Source organism: Lissotriton vulgaris, chromosome 7 (genome assembly GCF_964263255.1).
Source record: "Lissotriton vulgaris chromosome 7, aLisVul1.2, whole genome shotgun sequence".
Classification (NCBI taxonomy): Eukaryota; Metazoa; Chordata; class Amphibia; order Caudata; family Salamandridae; genus Lissotriton; species Lissotriton vulgaris.
In genome coordinates, this window is record NC_141695.1 from 294,556,180 (window position 1) to 294,577,089 (window position 20,910).

The following is a 20,910-nucleotide window of genomic DNA, read 5'->3' on the forward strand; positions in this document are numbered from 1 at the left end:
GTCCTTGGAGATTTTCTTACCAAGCGTGAGAGTACACACACAGTTCCTCTCTCCTGGTTCCTTGGCAAAAATAAAGAAGCACTGCAGGATTCCCCCAACAACAGCACACTGGCAGAAGGGGTAGGCAGTCCTTTAGATCAGCAGGCTTCTTGTCCTTGGTTACAGGGTTCCTTGTCAGAAGTGATCTGATTTCCTAGTTCAGGGGTCCTTCTCTTATACCCCTTTTCGTCTTTGATCCCTTTGTCTATGCCGGGGGTTTCCCAACATCCTGGGTCTGTGGTGGGTGGAGCTAGGCAGTAGCACCTGGCCTATTCATTGAGCCGGGCAGAGTCCTCAGACGCCCCGCAGGAGGTGGAGCCAGCATTGATACTGGCAGGAGCAGGCTATCAACAGCTACTCTCCCCCTACTCTCAACGTAAATGTCCCACTCATCCCACACTGACTCATCCAGACCTCTGGAGCCACCCAGCTCCTGTCCCACACACGCAAGACCAGCAGAAACCAGATATGGTTAGGCAAGAAAATAGACACTTTCTAAAAGTGCTATTTTCGAACCCAGAGTCCGAAAACCATCCACACCAACGGATGCGTAATTAAACCCCGAGTTCAGGGATACCAAACTCGACATTGCACCGTGCTCTCCGAGCCAGCTAGGATCATAGCATTAATAATCCCGGCGGCCCATTCTAATCAATGGAGAGCAGGCTACCTCGCAATAGTGAAGCACGAAGATGGCGGTACTTCACTACCAGGACATGCCAACTTGGTCAGGCGTGTCCTTCCTTACACTTACAATGCACCCGGCCCACGGGCCTACCATAGGGGTGACTAACATGAAGTTAAGGGAAGGTTGGAGGGGCTGGAAAGTAGGTATACCTGCGCAGCCAGCGTGACAGTACAAGACTGCACGTGGGTCTCGCAATGACCGACCCGTAGACATTCTTTTCCAAGGCCGCTCCTGTGGGTGGCACAACACGTGCTGCAAGCCCACGAGCGGCATTTGTATTTACAAGCCCCGGCACTCCTGGTGCACTAGACTAGGGACTGACAGTAAACCAAATAAGCCAAACATGGATACAATAGATACATCATTTTAACATCGGGAGCACTTGCGCTATGGCACTGATTAGCAGTGACACAGCGCCCAAAGCATATACCAGCAAAACATCGTAAAACAGTAGAGGCAAACAGAAAAATGGAGGAGAGACTCAAGCCAATGATGTCAGGTCTAACACGTGTCCCCTCCAGCTGAAATGTGGGGAGAACTACCCTTAACCTAGGGAGTCCTCATCACTAAGGCGGAAAAATCTGGACAGGCCATCAGCATTGGCGTGATCTGTGCCAGGGCGGTGTTCCACCGTAAAGTCCATCCCCTGTAGAGCAATGGACCACCTCAACAGTTTTGGGTTCTCACCCCTCATTTGCATCAACCATCTGAGGGGCCTGTTGTCTGTCTGAACCCGGAAGTGAGTCCCAAACAGGTAGGGTCTTAGCTTCTTCAGCGCCCAGACCACAGCAAATGCTTCTCTCTCTATCGCACTCCACCTCGTTTCCCTGGGAAGTAACCTCCTACTGATGAAGGCTACAGGCAAGTCTCGGCCCTCTTCATTCACCTGAGCTAGAACAGCCCCCACGCCATGCTCTGAAGCGTCCGTCTGAACAATGAATTCTTTCGAAAAGTCGGGTGCCTGGAGTATAGGTGCTGTGCACATTGCAGTTTTCAGGGTGTCAAAGGCCGTTTGACAAGCATCAGTCCAGATCACGTTTCGTGGCTGCTTCCTGGAAGTCAGCGAAGTCAAGGGGTGCACAATGTTACCGTAATCCTTGACAAACCTCCTGTAATAACCCGTGAGTCCTAAAAAGGCTCTCACCTGCGTTTGGGTTTTGGGCGGCGCCCAAGCCAGGATGGTATCAATCTTGGGTTGCAGGGGGGCAACCTTGCCGCTCCCTACTTGGTGCCCCAAGTACACCACAGAACCCTGCCCAATCTGGCACTTACTGGCTTTGATTGTGAGGCCTGCACCGCGCAGGGCCAACAACACTTCCTGGAGGTGGTGCAAGTGTTCCTCCCAGCTGGCGCTGAACACTGCGGTGTCGTCCAGGTAGGCGGCACTGAAGTCCTCCAGTCCAGCCAAGACCTGGTTGACCAACCTCTGGAAGGTGGCGGGGGCATTCTTCATCCCAAAGGGCATCACCCGGAACTGGTATAGCCCATCTGGTGTGGAGAACGCTGACCTCTCTTTTGCCCCATCGGTCAAGGCGATCTGCCAGTACCCAGACGTTAAGTCAAACGTACTAAGGTACCGGGCAGCTCCCAACCGATCGATGAGCTCATCAGCTCTGGGGATGGGGTGCGCGTCAGTCTTCGTGACCGAATTGAGCCCTCGGTAGTCCACGCAGAACCGGAGTTCTGGTGAAGCACCAGGCGCTGCAGCCTTCGGGACCAAGACCACTGGGCTGGCCCAAGGACTGCTAGAGGACTCAATCACCCCTAACGCGAACATTTTGGAGACCTCCTCCTTAATGTACGCTCTGACCTTGTCAGTCACCCTGTAAGCCTTGTGTTTCACAGGAGGGCTGTCTCCGGTGTCAACGTCATGGACACACCAATGCGTGACACCCGGAACCAAGGAAAACAGATCCGGGAATTGCCCCAACAGTTGGTGACAATCCTGTCTCTGTTCAAGGGTCAGTGTGTCAGAGAGGACCACACCATCCACTGACCCGTCTTGCTCTTTAGCATACAGGAGGTCAGGAAGAGGCTCACTCTCCTCCTCCGTTCCATCATCTGTAGCTAGGAGCATGCCCACTTCGGACCTTTCTAAGTGGGGCTTCAAACGGTTGACATGCAGGACCCGCAAGGGATTCCTGGGAGATTTCAAGTCCACCAGGTAGGTGACATCGCTCTTTTTCTCCACAACCTTAAACGGTCCAGTCCACCTGTCCTTGAGCGCACAAGGTTCCACAGGGGACATGACCCACACTTCCTGACCAGGCTGAAGCTCTACCAGAGTGGCATTCCGGTCGTACCAACGCTTCATCTCCTCCTGGCTGGCCTCCAGATTTGCCTGAGCAAGTTCCCTGAAGCGCCGAGTCTGGTTCCGAAAGGCCAGCATGTAACTGTATACATCCTGGGGAGGTTTCCTGGGAGATTGCTCCCAGCCTTCCTTGACCAGACTCAAAGGCCCTCTTACCGGGTGACCGTATAAGAGCTCAAAGGGGCTGAACCCTAGAGCCTTCTGCGGTACCTCACGGTAAGCAAACAACAGGCATGGCAAGAGGACGTCCCATTTCCGCCTCATTGGTTCTTCAAGACCCATAATCATACGTTTCAGGGTCCGGTTGAATCTCTCAACTAGCCCATTTCCTTGAGGGTGGTAAGGAGTGGTGAACTTGTAGGTTACCCCACACTCCTTCCACAGAGACTTCATATAGTTCGAAATGAAGTTGGTGCCTCGGTCGGATACCACCTCTCTGGGGAACCCCATCCGGGAGAAAACACCCATCAGTGCTCGTCCCACCACGGGGGCCGTCACTGTTCTGAGAGGGATGGCTTCCGGGTACCTCGTGGCATGGTCCACCAAGACCAGGATGAACCTGTTGCCCAGGGCTGTCTTGGGGTCCAGGTGCCCAACAATGTCAATACCCACCCGGTCAAAGGGGGTGCTGACCACTGGAAAAGGTTGGAGGGGAGCCTTCTGCTTCCTTCCGCTTTTCCCACTTGCCTGGCAAGTGCGACAAGTCTTGCAATGGATGTCTACATCCCTACGCATCTGAGGCCAATAGAAATGGGTGACAAGCCTGTCATAGGTCTTGTCCTGCCCCAGATGTCCAGCTAACGGTACGTCATGAGCCAAACCCAGTAGGAAGGCTCTGAAGCGCTGGGGTACCACCAGCACACGGGCTGACCCAGGCTCAGCAGCCTTAGGCTCGCTATACAGGAGGTTGTTCTCCCAGTATACAAAATGTGACCCTGACTGATCACCTGAGGATTGGGCTGAGGCCTGCTGCCTCATGCCCACAAGAGAAGGGCACACCTTCTGTTCCGCACAGAATTCCTCCCTGGAGGGACCACCATCCTGCTGCCAGTGGGTCAGCTCGGGCAGATCTCCCAGTTCGGCAATTTGTTCCCCTGTGGGCTCCAGGGCATCCCCCTCAGGGTCTACCTCCTTCTGGACCACGGGAACGACGGGGGCCGGTTTCCCGCGCCTCCTGCCTCTTCCCTTCACAGCTGGGTCCTGGGCCGTACTTTCAGGCTCCAGGACCCCATCAACACCCTTACTCGCTGTCATGGATCGAGTGGTTGCACACACCCACTCTGGCACACCCAACATTTTCAAGTGCGCCGCTCTCTCCACCTTAGCCCAAGGGGAGTCTTCCAAATCATGGCCCAGGAGACAGTCGACAGGCATGGCGGGCCTCACAGCAACCTGAAGAGTACCTGAAACTCCCCCCCATTCAAAGGAAACCTGAGCCACCTCACACTCTTTCTGGGAGTTATCGGCAGCTATCACGGGGTAGAATGCGTGGGGAACCACCTGCTCTCTGGACACCAAGTGACACTTGACAGCTGTCACACTCGCTCCGGTGTCTCTGAGAGCTTCCACTCTATGGCCATTAATGGCCACCCACTGCCTATATTTACTAGTGTTACTAGGCAGAGGGGGTGGAGGGACCATTTGCATGTCTCCTAGCGAGACCAGGGACATTTCTGCGGGACCCCTCCCATCATGGACAACCATCTCCTCCCCTCCCAAGGCTACACTTGCCAACTGACGAGGGGGCGCACGCGGCGGTGCATTCGAATCCTTCTTGGGACACTGGGGGTCATAAAACCGGTGTCCCACCTGCCCACAACCGTAGCAGGTTAGGGGGCCCCTATGAACAGGTTTACCCGTCGGGGACCCTGGCTTCTTCTCAGGGGGAGGCTGGGAACCTTTCCCTGGGTTCCCTTGGGGATTACTTTGGGGCCCTTTCTGAGACTCCTTCTGTTTTCCCTTGTCCCCCCCACTCTTCTGCTGGGGACCCTGCCCACCTTTGGCTGAGTCTCCCACTGGACCCTTGTGGACCCTGGTACTGACCCAGCGGTCCGCCTCCTCAGCAAGTTTTCTAGGGTTAGATATCTTGCTATCAATCAGGTGCTGGTGCAGCTCTGGAAAACAGTTATTAGACAAGTGCTCCCACGCAAACAGATCATAGAGAGCTTCATAACTTTCCACTTTGCTGCCCTTTACCCAACCATCCATGGCTCTGCAAAAATAAGACACATATTCAACCCACGTCGTACCAGGCAACTTCTTGCATTCTCTAAAAGCTTGTCTGTACTGCTCGGGGGTTAAACCATATCGCAACATTAAAGCATCTTTCATATGAGCATACGACATCCTATCTGCAACAGGCATGTCTAACAGGGTATCTCTTCCCTCGTTCACAAAGCGACCCCACAACCCCGCTCCCCAATTCTTCTCAGGGACCTGGTGGGCCAACAATGCTAACTCATATGCTTTAAACCACTGACCAATATCTTCATTCTTATTGTAATCTTTGATCACATCTTTCGGGAAGTAAAACTTACTTTCTGCAGGCTCGGATGGAACGCTGCCACCAGAGGGATTCAACTCTAACTTTTTAGCTTGGATATCCAGTTCCCTCAACCTGGCTTCACGCTCCAAAGCTAACTTCTCTCGTTCAAACTCCAACTTTTTGATCTCTAAGTCAGCTTCCCTTCTACCTCTTGCATTTTCTAACTCCAACTGCCCATTTATTTTTAGCCTTGCCATCTCCATGTTGTAAGCTCGCTCTTTCGCCCTTTCTTCTCTTTCTTCAGGGGAAAGACCTTTGGAGGAAACACTGCTTCCGGGAGAGGGCACAGGTCCATTCACTGGCACCTCCTCATCCCCTTCCTCTGTGGGTACCACCACCACATCAGAGGGATTTCTGGATTCCCACCAGGCCTGTAATGCTTTATAAAAATCATCTTTTCTCGAGAGGCCGGTGGTAGGAACTTCAAACTGGTTGCAAAAGTGTTTCAGCTCATCTTTCTTGTATCTTTTTAGCTTACTCCTCTCGAACTCTTCAACAACAACGATAGCAGGGGCAGTGACTCTGTTGTCACTCATGGTTACAACTGGCAGTGTTCAGAAAATCAAGTTTCAGAAAAGCGGAGAACAAAAATAGGATCCTTCCGAATCAGATTGTGACTGCGCTATGGTCTGCTTTCACTACGTAGCGCACACTAATCACTGTACATGGGTCATAAATGCAAGGTCCAAATCCCACCGCTGCCACCAATGTTAGAACCGGCTGTCTCTAGTTGGCAGAGGTATACACTTCTGACAAATAGGGACACTCCTTTTCTAGTCAGGGCAAGGGGATCACACCCTTCGATAACCCCTGCTCACCCCCTTGGTAGCTTGGCAGAGCAGAACAGGCTTATCTCAGAGGCTGTGTGTTAAGCAATTATGACCACATACAGTAATAAAGTGAATACACTACAAATGGACACGACACAGTAGTATTATAAAAATAAGTATTTTTATATAAGACTTAGCACAAGACCAAATAACGGCAAAACTGTACACAATCGGAATAAATACGTTCGGGAAGGAAAAAGGATAGTTCAAAGGTAGTTTCTTCTTTAGCACAAAAGTCTTTTAGTAACAAGCAAATCTTCTTCTTGGAAACACAGTTCTTAGCAACAGGGTAACCCACACGGGAGTTATACAACGTCGAGGCAAAGTTAATCCACAGGTTCGGCGTCGACCGCGAGGAGCGCTACGTCGAGCCCGGAGTCACACGGACCCCCAACAACACAGTACCTTAGGAAAATGAAGCACACGATGATCAGCAGCGTCGAGCAAACCGGCGTCGCGTCTTCGGTGTCGATCAGGCCTCAGCAGGCGTCGTTGCCCAGAGTGAGCAGCGCTCACGGCGTCGAAGGGCACACGGTTGATGCGATCAGCAGCGGGGCAGACACGAGGTCCTCTGGAGTTAGAGCCGTACTCCTACTCACTGGCGTTGCTGCTGGCGTCGGTTGGGCCCAGCGTCCGGTCGTCGTGATTGCTGTTCCTTTCAGAGGTGCTGGATTCACACTTCCAGCAAATAGCACTTTTAGCAGATGAAGTCCTTTAGCCCTGTGACTTCAGCAGGAGACTGGCACTCTTCCAGTCCTTGGAGATTTTCTTACCAAGCGTGAGAGTACACACACAGTTCCTCTCTCCTGGTTCCTTGGCAAAAATAAAGAAGCACTGCAGGATTCCCCCAACAACAGCACACTGGCAGAAGGGGTAGGCAGTCCTTTAGATCAGCAGGCTTCTTGTCCTTGGTTACAGGGTTCCTTGTCAGAAGTGATCTGATTTCCTAGTTCAGGGGTCCTTCTCTTATACCCCTTTTCGTCTTTGATCCCTTTGTCTATGCCGGGGGTTTCCCAACATCCTGGGTCTGTGGTGGGTGGAGCTAGGCAGTAGCACCTGGCCTATTCATTGAGCCGGGCAGAGTCCTTAGACGTAAGCATGAGCGGATTTTGCGGATTGGCAATCGGCAAATTTTGCGTATTTGCGGATTCGCAACCTCAAAATCCGCGAATTCCCGTGAATTTGCGGATTTTTTTTTTTTGTGTGTTCGCCCGTGTTTCTGCCAGTTCGCGAGCGTTTTGTACACTTTCGCAAATTGCGAACTTACCTGTCGGGTCGCAAGTTTCGCGAACTTGTTGTTTCTACGTGTCCAGCCTGTTTGGGACACTCTTCTTCATCACTGCCACTCTCTGTCACCACTGCCACTCTCTGACTACTCATGCCACCCTCTGGCCCACCCATGCCACCCTCTGTTTCATCACCACACCCTCTGGTTGTCCAGTGTACATTATTTTCGGCAAAGCAAAGCACACCTTCCCTGCCTCAAGTGACCTGAATTAATTTGGGGCTGATTAATGTGTCACAGAATATTTTTTTAGCTGGCACCTGCTTCCTTAGTGCGCCCTGATTAGTGATCTTTTGCACTTGCTAAGTGCTTTCATTGTTGCAAAATTAGTTACAACACCTGCCCTGCCCCAACTGACAATAATGAATTAGGGGCTGATTAATGGATTTTAACTTCCAGCCTGGCTCCTGCTTGTCTCCCTTAGCTGTAATTCAGGACCTTTGTGGCATATGTGTAACTATTCTGAGGTTCAGAGCAGGGTCACATAATAGTTTCAACTGGCAACTGAACTCTGGAGGGGCCCCTCAGGAAGCACTACAGGAAATGGCTACTAATGATGTGCCTGAACTTTTGAACCTGGTAAGTAGTTACTTTCAGTTTTGCTAAGATCGTATTTCTGCAATTTTGCACTTATTCGCGGGGCGCGAACTCACGCGAACAGTGCGAGCAGTGCGAGCAAAATCCGCTGCTCGCGGATATGCGGATTTTGCGGGAAATTCGCAAATCTCGCGGATTGCGGATTTCCCGAAAATCCGCAAAATCCGCGAGCGTAACGGATTTTCCGCCCATGCTTACTCAGACGCCCCGCAGGAGGTGGAGCCAGCATTGATACTGGCAGGAGCAGGCTATCAACAGCTACTCTCCCCCTACTCTCAACGTAAATGTCCCACTCATCCCACACTGACTCATCCAGACCTCTGGAGCCACCCAGCTCCTGTCCCACACACGCAAGACCAGCAGAAACCAGATATGGTTAGGCAAGAAAATAGACACTTTCTAAAAGTGCTATTTTCGAACCCAGAGTCCAAAAACCATCCACACCAACGGATGCGTAATTAAACCCCGAGTTCAGGGATACCAAACTCGACATTGCACCGTGCTCTCCGAGCCAGCTAGGATCATAGCATTAATAATCCCGGCGGCCCATTCTAATCAATGGAGAGCAGGCTACCTCGCAATAGTGAAGCACGAAGATGGCGGTACTTCACTACCAGGACATGCCAACTTGGTCAGGCGTGTCCTTCCTTACACTTACAATGCACCCGGCCCACGGGCCTACCATAGGGGTGACTAACATGAAGTTAAGGGAAGGTTGGAGGGGCTGGCAAGTAGGTATACCTGCGCAGCCAGCGTGACAGTACAAGACTGCACGTGGGTCTCGCAATGACCGACCCGTAGACATTCTTTTCCAAGGCCGCTCCTGTGGGTGGCACAACACGTGCTGCAAGCCCACGAGCGGCATTTGTATTTACAAGCCCCGGCACTCCTGGTGCACTAGACTAGGGACTGACAGTAAACCAAATAAGCCAAACATGGATACAATAGATACATCATTTTAACATCGGGAGCACTTGCACTATGGCACTGATTAGCAGTGACACGGCGCCCAAAGCATATACCAGCAAAACATCGTAAAACAGTAGAGGCAAACAGAAAAATGGAGGAGAGACTCAAGCCAATGATGTCAGGTCTAACACACTTTCTTCCCAAATTTACACATTAGCTAATATAGTTTCATTTGTTGTTGATATTGTCCAGGATGAAGTGTCTGTATTGTACCATGGTCAAAATCAATTACGTTCCATTATGCAGTTTGCCTGGACTTTGCAAACTTTAAAAGATGGTAAAGTTCCATGGCACTACATGAACACTTCATCACTATTTTTACCGTTTAATTTGACTAAAAAACAACAATTTATGTCTAAGAAGGATGCTGCATATTCACTTTTGCATATCGAAAAGTTGGAACTTTTAACTTTTTCTGTTGCCAAATCCAATTCAGCTGTTTGGCTCATTCATGGATTAATAACGCTGCCCTTCCCCTTGTTCAAATTCAGTTAATGCATGAAACACTGTGCCATCGGCAGATATGAACCATTGGGTAGTGCCTATCCCCATGAAGTGTGGTCTCTGCCATTTACCTATAGGTCCTGAGGGAGGGTAAAGAAGTTTATTTAAATGATGAAGAGTGCACTTTTCACAGCTGACAATTCACTACTTTGCAAGAACAAACAATTGCACGGCTCTTGTAATTTGAACGTACCAAATTTGGCCTGCATTTTAAAGGGTACTCCCGCCCCGGCTATAACACCAACTTTCACATTGCTAGCTAATGGTAGCTATTTGCTTTTAAATAATGAAGATTGCTGTGGTATGCTGGCAGGTATTCCGTACATTGTAACTGTCTCCCAACGTGAAGTCTGCTGGAAGAATGTGCTCTTCCCACCTGCTCTTCTGCATGGGAAGCTTGATGTGTGCATCTGGCCTTCCAATTCCGAACTTGAAAGCAGAGTTCAACAAGATGAGTCGAATAAGGGTTCCATTGTCAAAAAAAGAAGTTGCCCTTAAGTCTTCCCGTGAAACATTTGTCCTTCATGTTACAAACACCCGCACCAAGGTACATGCCCTTTTAAATACTGATCTCCTCCTGCATTTTGGTGCTTTGATTCACACATATTCAATGCCTCGTCGACCACAGGCTTGGCACATTTTTTCAAAGTAGTAAGTTCTGGCCTTGTGACTTCATTCTAAACTATATTTGGTGTGATACCGGATTTTTTCATTCTATTTTTTCCAGTTTCTTTGGCGGTTTACCGTTAATTCTTGCCTTGGCTGCCAGTGTTCTGCTTTTAATTTGCTTGCTCAGAAATGGCTGCACCGTCTGTGCCCTGGCAGCTTCAGCTTCGCAACTGGATGCTTGAATACTACGGAACGCTGCCTCTGCCCACTTTGAGTGCAGCTTATGGATTATCTTTCCGGTTCTCCTACTTTTCATGCGTGCAGCCTGTCTTCCATTGCCTAGATTGCTGTTTTGAATGGCCTCTGGATTTGTATCTCTGCAATACGGTGTCTCCAAACCCTGATTGCGATCAACTAATGAGTCCATAGTAGCTCATGAGTTGGAATGTTCTGGCATCAGGATTATGGCCTTTGCAGTGATGCATGGAGTCCTAGGGAACACAAGATTTCCTGGCACACAGTTATATCGAAGAACATCCGAGTTGTCCTCTGTTGGTGCTAGAGGCTCCTGCTATCGAAGAACATGTATGTTCCTTCCCATTACTTAATTGGATGGCTGAAATGTTCTCTGATGATAACAATGACTTACTCTTGGAGGCTGTTGCAACACACTGTGCCTATATGCTGCTGAACTGATCTGGCGTTAATACATCTACACCACGTCCAGTGCTTGAACAATTTTCTACTGTTTTAAAACTTTACAGTTTGGGTAGTGCACTCTCCTTTGTTGCTTTTTCCCAAAACTTTTTGACTGCTTCGGAATTTTTTACTCCCAATTATCCAGTTTGGCAAATTTAGAACTTGGTTCTGTTTCACTCGAACTTGAACTCTGCGTTTCTAAATTGCCTCCCTTCTTGTGCCTGTTCCGATCAAGTAAGGGTGTAGTGAAAGCAAGGCCCTGCTTGCAACCATTGCTATGTTACCCTAGGCTTATTAGAAGTTTAAACACCATTTTACCTTTTTGTTGCTTTTGCACACAACACTGCATGTAACTGTTGGTGAAGGTTAGGCTGATTAGATTTCTTCCTTCACATGAGAGCAGCTTGTTTTCAACATCCCTAGACTTACATCGCAACCTTAGTCTGCACAGTCAGTACAGAAGACTCCAAGGTTACCAAAACAATGTTAGCTGTTAATCAGGCTCATCGGCCCACGCTCTAGACACAAAATGCACACAGCTGCAGCTAACTGAAATTCTAGCGCCTTTAATATTCCACTGCATGTATGATTTCCAGAGAGAGAGAGCTTATGATGATCCTGATGTGATTCACCTCTACTGATCTTTGAGGTATGGGGTTCCCTATTCAAGCCTAAGAGACCGCCTATTATTATAAAACCTAGTTCTTAGCAAGGGAGGGTGGTACAGGAGGCACTATAGGACCTGTTTCCACTATCATTATAATATGATTTCTCCTTTTGAGTTTTATGGAATTGTAACAATGCTGATCATATTATTTTTAATCATATGCCTGCTTAAGTTAGCAAAAATACTGCATCTTATAGCAGGTTGTTAAAATAAACATTTAAAACTTTTCCTTGTCTTTATTTACTCACTTTGTGGACTCGTATGAGAATAAAAACGAAAGAGTGTTCTTGATTCCCACCATATCTTAGAGTATCCTAAGTCGCATGTTCTGGGTTGTCTAATTATTGTTAACTTTGCTATAGTGCGGAGAGCTAATGAGACACTGATGCTAGTCTGTTAGTGGTTCTAGGTACTGAGGTGAGTTTTTTGGTACACCACAATTCACTGAGGTCCTGGGTCTCTGTGCACAGTTCTGTGTATGAGCAGAATCCCCGCAACAGTGGCACTGTACAGGGACCCATCGTTAAGTAGTGCAGTATTCCTTGTATTTTGCAATTTGTGTGAATCTAGTTGAGAACGGTTAAAAGTCAGCATAACTGTTGGTTAGAGACTGACTGTGGTTGGGGATTAGAACCGCCCAACCCACCGGACACAATATTACCGGGTGCATATATGTGGGAGTTGTATCGTGTGGTCAGTTAGTATATCTTTTTATATAAAGTATACTCGTTTTACGCAAACTCGTGTGGAGTCCATTTGTGGTGACATAATTGGGATTGCTGTGGGTGTGGTTGCACATACTGAACACTTGTGCCTTGGAGATAAGCCTGGCTGCTCGTGCCAAGCTACTAAGGTACTAAGGGAGTGAGCAGGGCTGTCTCGGACGGTGTCCTTTCTTGGCCTAAAGTGGGAGCGGGGAGGTCCGTGTCGTGCACTTGACAACAACGGTGCGCATGGGAACTCCTGCTTCTAACATGGAACTTGATCAAGACAACTCTTGGTCTCTGCTACTGGGACTGCTTTTTTGGGTCCACATGGTGGACTCTGCCCACCTAGACTTCTGAATGGTTGTCACACAACAAGGATGGGAACATGCCAATAACACAGGCCGATGGTCAATGACCTCTTCACTAAGTTCACTGAGCCGTAAGTTCTCTCTTCTTTAGAGGTTTTTACAGACAAATGAATGTGTGATCTTTTCCTCCTATGCTTCTTATCAGGCTGTCATATTATTCTCAGCAGTCATATGGGCCTCCACTTGCTTTTCAGTGTCCAGGGACCTTTGGACCACTGCATCTACAGCTGTGTGCAAGTCTGTAAGTCTCATGGGTAAGTCTGAATGAAGTTTTGTTAAACCTGCAGAGAGGTTCTGCCTCAGCTCGTCTCTGAGCTCTGATTTGAAGGCTCTCTGGCTGCCCATTAGGGCTGCTTTAGTGAGCGTCATGTCAGGTGTTGAGGCTGCGGCTCCCGTGCCAGTCATATCCGGGTATGCATGTATCCAGGCATGGACGTATGCAGGCTATTTGGAAAAATACATGGTTACATATACTGATTAGAGCCACAAAGCACTAATACAAGTATAATACTAGCACCTGCTTTTCAGGTGAACCATTTCACCTAGATCCTCAAATAAATTAAACAAAATAAAGGTGGCAAAAATTGTCCCACCCTCACTTCTTACAATGAGGGGAGGGCCACTCCAACCTGCTGGCCAAAGACATAGACATCATTTAGTGCTGGTGTCCCCAGCCAGTTGATCGTAAGCTACCAGTAGCTCTCAGACACCTTTAAAGTAACTTGGAGCATTTAAGTTAATTTTTAAATCAGCACCAGGTTACATTTTTCTTTTAACATTAAGGGAATGCTGTATTTACTTTGCATTATTATCATGAGGCTACAGGTAAGCAGGGCCTGATAATGAGCATTGAAGAACTGAAGCACTGAAGTATTTAAGTCTCAAATAAAATTCCTCCTCAACTCAATTTTGGAGTGCTAGAACAAATTATGTTTCTGAATGCTTTTAAATGACAGAAAATTAAAATTAAAAGTTACCTTAATGATACATTTTAATTTACTCCCTTTTTAAAGTGTCTTACAAGTATCAGGCCGTTAGCTCCCAGTGACCAGTTGACACTGTGCCATATTTATAAATGAAAAATAGTCATTTTTTCAAATGGGAGAAATTTAAAGTGAAGAAAATGTTTTCTATGAAACATTAAGTATTCATATCTTTCTCCATTTTCACTTAAGCTAAATATCTCTTAATGTTTTATGAAGTATGTTAATTCACTTATACTTCCTCCCATTTAAACAAATGTATTTTAATGTTATAAATATTACACTTGGAAAATTGGAGAAAATCTTAATGATGAGCTTTATGGAATCCACATAAACAAAGTTAACTCTTAAGTGTCATTTTCTCGATACCATCCCATATTTATAAATTGAAAAATGCAGACATTCTTTTAAGTTGGAGAAATTTGCAAAAAAAATGTTTCATACTCTGAATATTTTTGCAGATTTTTTTTTAAATTTCCCCCATTCATGTTAAACATGTATTGGTGCCACGTATGGCGAAAGGTATGTCCTGTGTCATAAATACATATAACACGGTCTCTCAGTCACTCGTACACATATATTCCATTCATACACATGTATGTTTATGCAACCACGTTCTCTCTGACACACATGGCAGGGCAACCATGTCATAGTGCCCTAAGTCAAAGGATTCTGTTCAAACCATGGCATCTGGCTGCATGGACATAGAGAGAAAGAGACTTGGGTCCATCATGGTTTTGTTATGTGTTAGACTTTGCATCCTTGTTGTGGTTTCCCTTGACTTTTTGCCTCCACCTCCTGCCTTTTTGACTGTGTGCTGGATTTAGTTTTTTTCATGGCTTAGATGCTTTGGGCAATCTGCCACTGCAGTTTAATGCCAAAGTGCAAGTGTTACCTGTGTAAATTGTGATTATGATTCGTTCTCCATGATTGGCATATTTGCTTTACTGGTAAGTCCCTAGAAAAGTGCACTGAGTGTGTCCAGGGCCTGGAAATCAAATGCTACTAGTGGGCTTGCAGCACTGGTTGTGCCACCCACATGAGTAGAACATTTGTCTCAGACATGACACTGCAGTGTCTTTGCACGCAGTCTTAGACTGCCTTGTCAACCTGACTAGTGCACCCATTTGCCAGGCCCTAACCTTCACTTTTCTTACATATAAAGTACCCCTAAGATAGGCCCAAAGAACCCCATAGGCAGGGTGCAGTGTATGTGAAAGGTATGACATGTACTCATGTGTTTTACATGTTCTGATAGTGAAATAGTCTCCTTCATTTTTCACTGTTGAAAGGCTGTCTGTTCTATAGACTTTCCATTGTGACAAGATAGAGGAATGGAGTTCAGACTATCTGAACTCTGAATGTAATAACACACCTTTTAGTAAAGGAGGTTTTTAAATTGTTTTTAAAAATGCCACTTCAAGAAAGTACAAAAAGAACAATTGATGGTCAGAATGCAGAACATTGTCATACATTCACCCCAGTACAGCAATCTGGGCCTAAATCCATCATTTTATTTGTTCCCCATGCCATTTTAGTTTATACCCATCCATAGGCAAATCATGCTTGACCCCGTTCCTCATGGCAACAGTCCAGCATGAACTTCCAGGCCAGGTCCTCCCTCGACTGGAAACAAGCATCCTTGGACCAGTTTCCAGGTATCACCCCTCATCAGCCAGGCTAGCTTGACTCCAGTGGCATGGAGGGCACAGGACCCATGTCTGGGAATACCCGTCCCACTCGGGGTGACAAATGAGAAAACAACAATTGATGGACAGAATGCAGAACAATGCCATACATTCACCCCAGTACAGAGACCTGGGCCTATATTGTTCCTTTTTCTTTTGTTGCCCTAAATGGGAAGGGCATGTGCCGACGTAAGCCCACTGCGCCACTGGATTCAAGCTAGCCTGGCTGAGGAGGGTTGATGCCTCGAAACTGGTCCCAGGATGCTTGATTCCAGGCCAGGGAGAACCTCTCTTGGTAGTTCCCATCAGGAACAGGGTCAAGGCTGATTTGCATATGGATGGGTCTAAACTGGGGTGGTGTGGTGAGCAAAACAACAATAGATTAAACCCAGATCTTTCTGGCTGGGGGTGAATGTTTGTATTGTTCAGCATTCCGTCCATCATTTGTTCCTTTTGCTTTTGTTGTCCGAATTGGGAAAGATATACCTGACAGTGCTCTGGATTCAAACTAGCCTGTCTGATGAGGGGTGATGCCCTGAAACCGGTCCCAGGATTCTTGTTACCAGTCCAGGGTGGACAGGGCTTGGCATTTCAGGCTGGACTGTTTCCATGAATGATTTGTATATGGCTTGGTCTAAACTGGAGTGGCATGGTGAGCAAAAGAAAATTTGGATTAAACCCAGATCTTTGAGTCTGAGGGTGTATGTATGAATTTTCCAGCATTTCATCCATCATTTGTTTCATTTACTTTTTGAAAGTAGGCATTTTCTTGTTCAGCCATTATGTGTGCCTCTGCTTGTTGTATATTCACTGTCTGGTTTTGGCGTGACGGGAGCTGGGGATGTGCAGTAACTGTAGACAGTCACAAGGGGGTTGAGGTGTATTCTGCTTTTCCTATGACTCATAGGCAGGCTGAAAAGACCTTTCCACATTTAGAATGGTGGGAGGAGTTGTCACAAGCAACCGAATAGGCTGTCTGCTCTGCACAATGCTGTCTCCACCTCCTGTAGTGAAGCTGGGTAAGAGAGGATAGAAGTGATTTTTACCGAGCTCAGAGACTCTTGCAACAAAGACTGCAAAGAGAAAATTGGGCGAAAATATTAGACCTTAAACCCCAGGACTTTAGATTCCTTCTGTAATCAAGAGGAACCTCTGCCAAGGAAGAGAAGCTGAAGAGCTGTAAGGAGGAATACTGCCCTTTTGCTGTGTGATGCTTTGCTGGGTTGGTCTGCAGTTCCTGCTTCTGCCAAGGAGAGGACAAAGACTGGAACTTTGCTGTGAACCTACTTGTGAAGAATCTCCAAGGGCTTATGTGTGCTTGGCTCATGTTCTGAAATCTCCTGGCCACAAAGACTTCACCTCCAGCTTCCCTGAACTCTACTGCTGGGAATTCCGACTTGCCAGAAGGTGCCTGTTCCAGTTCTAGGCTTCTGGAGGTTGTTCCTGTGGCTGGGACCTGAAAGAACTTGAAGAAACTAAGAAAATCGATGCATCGCCCTTCTAGCACCTGTGTTTCTACAGCAGGAAAGCAGAGAGGGAGACATTTCCAAGCTATGCCGCATGCCGCGTCCTGTGGAACGATCTCCAAAGTCCGAGATCACCACACCAACGCAGGTCCTTCTGTGCAGCTGAAACAATCGGCGCATTGGGGGACTGCGGCTGAAGAAATCAACACAGTGCCTGTTTGCCGGCACTGCATCATTCTCCAGCGCATCCTGGATTTCCACGCATCGCACCTGTGCAGCAAGTTTTCTGACGCACTCCCACAGACCAGAACTGTCTGTGGGTGGTGATCTTAAATTCATTGCTAGTGCAGATCAGATCACCCAGCTGGTCTGTCACATTTCTGTGGGAAGGCCCACTTGTATCCCCGTCACCAGGTTTCAAATGTAGTCCTGATGAGCTAATGCCATTGCCATGATGTTTGAGCGTATTTGTCAGGCCTCAGGAATGCTAATCAAACAGTTTACAATTCAGATTTATTCAAACATGCCCAAGACAGACATGAGCCTAAAAATAGTCAGTATCAAAAGCATTGTGACAATAGGCCATTAGGAAATAATTTGTTAGCTAAACAGAGCTGGCTGAATCAAAAACAGAGACTAGTTTCTTAACACTAAAGATAACCTCTTTAGTACCCTCATTATTTGACAGCAAATCAACATAGTTTTCCAGCTAAAGGGTTGGCAAATCCAATAAGTCTGGCTTTGGCAAACCTACAATGCATTTGTTTGGGCAAAAATATGAAATCAGCATTAAAGTGTGACAGTCTCACTCACCTTTATGCACATGGAAGACTGACTAGCATTGTCAGTACATTTTTTAGGTTGAACCTGGGCAGCACATTCGCTGCTCTGCGAGGCATGCTAAATTCAGGTAGGGACTTGGAGCTCCGCTCACTCTCCGCCAATATTTTTCAGTGGTTTGTGTCATTTCCACTGTAAACTGTGGCTGTTCATTGGTCAATAGGCTAAGTAGTCCCTCCCTAGTACCGTCTTGTCTCATTTTGTAACCTCCCATTGTGACACCCCTTGTTAAGTGTGCTGTTACTCTGTAGGCTTTAATGACAGCCTCCGAGAATTTTTTTTCCCAAATAGCTCTGTGGACACACTCTTTCCTAACACTATTGTTTTATTTTTATAGCACGGACGTCAACATATTTTCAATGCAATTGGTCTCACATTCGAGAGAGTTTAAGCTATTGGCATTGTAAATGACTATGCCTTTTATGTATCTGTTTTAAAAACAACTCATAAATAAAAGGCATTGTCATTAACTATACCAAACGCTCAAACTCTCATAAATGCGAAACCTATTACATTGCAAATGCTTGTTATAGAAAGAAGTCTTCAATGTCTGTCAAGATCAATGTTGCATCATCCACATTTCTGCTGCAGTTTTACTACCAACCACCAGGTGGCCATAAAATGCAGCAAACGGTTGATGCTTAAACCTTACTCTATTTTATTAAATGCAATGTTACTGTTGGGAGCAGGAGAAAAGAAAAATCTACCACTGGCGAAACCAGAAAGCTCCTGTGTGTGTGTCAAACAAAGAAATGGATGCGTTTGAAAGTCACAAATAAGAGCAAGGCATCTAAGACTAACACAGAGCCATCCAACCTTGAGCAACGATTTGCTCTGTGGAGTATTCTATACAATGCTGTCTGTCACAGACAGCTGGAGGTGTTTGTAGCAAGACTGCAAACATAAAATAATAACATGAAATACAATCAGCAATAAAAGTAGATATTGGTTTATTAGCCCTGAGACCAGCCCCGGACTCAGGTGTGCAGAAGCAAAATCACCTCACTTGAGTCGGATGCAACTAATGGCTGGAGTGGACTGAGACTTTGTCTATGCTTGCAATTTGAATGACACGAACATATCATTGGATGAAAAGGAATTACCAACTGCCCCGTATGTATCTATACATGCATGTATTTTTTGTATAATTTATTTTTTTGAAAGCATGAAGCTGTCAAATAGCTAAGGCTGTCTCTAGACCAGACCTAAAAAAACCATAAGGGTAATACTCAAGCACTTTTTATCCATGAGAACCAGGACGTTATTTAGATTCATGGTGGCATCCGACCATCCACCAGAGGATGGCGGTCATAGTATACACCACCTACACAGATTACCGCTCGCCATATTTAAAGATCTCTGTCTTCAGGGCGGAGATCTCTAAGCCTTCAGAGCAGCTGCAGTCATGGCTCAGCCAGCCTTTTTTGCTTTTCAAAAACAAACTTTCAAGAGAGAGCTTGTCTTTGAAAAGCAAAAAACTTCGGAGTTTACTCCCAGGTGTGTAATCATGTAGATTTTTTTCTGTCTGAGACTACCAGGCTTTTCATGATGGTCCCTAACAGGATAAGAGTACACCAGGACGTCCTCATTAAATGGGGTGGATGGTCTGAGGTACTTTCACTGTCCGCCCCATGTCTGTCAGGTTGTCGCTCTGAGGTTTGCAATGGCGAACCCAGAAGGGCCTCTACCAGCAGAAGCGTAACAGCTTATGGTATCTATATAGTATGGGAGGACCATCAGTTTCGCAGATAGGATACTGGGTCATGTTTGTGGCAGAGTACACGGTCAGCCAAGCTCCAATTATCCCCCTAAGTGTTTTCAGTGTCTACAAGTATCTTCTTCCATCTCTCACGAGAAAAGTAAGTGATAGAGTCCAAACACTTCTAGACATTGGAGCAGAAGCTGATGGGCCTTATTATGATTACAGAAGTTCATCGGACAGCCATAGCCACGATGGCAGTGTGGGCAGCACGGCACCGGCAGTCTAACCCCCATTACAACTTGGGCAGTCAGACCGCATTAGCACCACCGCAGCCACCAGGGATCAGAGGACCCTGGCAGATTTGCAGCTGTCTTGAGGCCGCTATATGCTTGGCTGAGCCGCTGCAGCCCTGCCAAGCATAATATGAGTTTCCTCACTGCCACATGTTTCATGGCGTAGGTGGCGAGGAAACCTTGTGCCTCTGCGCCACGGGTACATGCAGGGCGGCACATATTGTGGCCCCTGTCTGCACGCACCCTCAGTTCCTGCACAGCATGGATTTGTAAGTCCATGTCTTGCAAGAAGTGCCTTTGACGCTCCTATTACAGTGCCTTTTCAAAGGCATGGCCAAAGAACTGCCCACCAGAAATATTTTTATAAGTCGCACTCTGGCAGGCGATTTCTTATGGCTTTGGCAGTCTCAGAGCAGGGCGGCGGTGTGGCGGCCTGCTATAAGACTGCCAAACTCATAATGAGGCTCTATGTCAACTCTGCTTTGGATTATGCCCACAATCCTTACATGATTATTTCCTAATGATGTTTCATGAGCTACAGGTATCACAAAAAGTGGACCATTGTATTTTGGTCATTCTAGAGAATATTGCAGAGCTCGGGAATAATGCATTATGCTCCTGAGTAAAGCTACCTCTTTTGCCAGTTTTTTAAAGGCTTTGGAGATGTTTCCAGGTCAAAGATCTTCCATTAATAAAGAACCATTTACATTTATTCAGCATCATACTATGTAAATCAGCAACTCATTTACTGACCTCCCCTCCTTTCCTGATAGGTTTACAGCACACAGATGTCTAAAGCTCCAATGGATGGATAATACCATTAGGGATAATTTAAAAGGATAACTGAACAAAGGGATTAGAGTTTTATTGGCGAATCTGGCACATACATGTACCATAAGTTTAGTAAAGCTCTTTAGGATCTCTCACCTTTAGAGTTCCCCTGTCGGCCATCTTTTGAATATCTTCTCCACCCCACAAGGCCCCACGCGGGATGTACAGTGTATTCTGGTGCAATGCCACTGCCTTCCGCAGGGACTGCTCTGTCGCTGGGTCAGCCAAGGCCGTGGGGGATCCAACCTAATAGGAGAGGTTAGAAGAGCAAAACAAGACCATAACCCTT

General features: G+C 47.0%; 1 protein-coding gene across 1 annotated transcript in view; it reads right to left on the bottom strand.

Moving 5' to 3' along the window:
* The window catches only part of ASPDH (aspartate dehydrogenase domain containing), a 186,658-nt gene that overhangs the window by 49,115 nt on the left and 116,633 nt on the right, over nucleotides 1–20,910 (bottom strand). Inside the window, exon 5 of the mRNA XM_086930103.1 lies at nucleotides 20,718–20,867. Within this exon, the coding sequence (XP_086786229.1) occupies nucleotides 20,718–20,867 (150 nt within the window). The remainder of the gene's footprint in view (nucleotides 1–20,717; nucleotides 20,868–20,910) is intronic.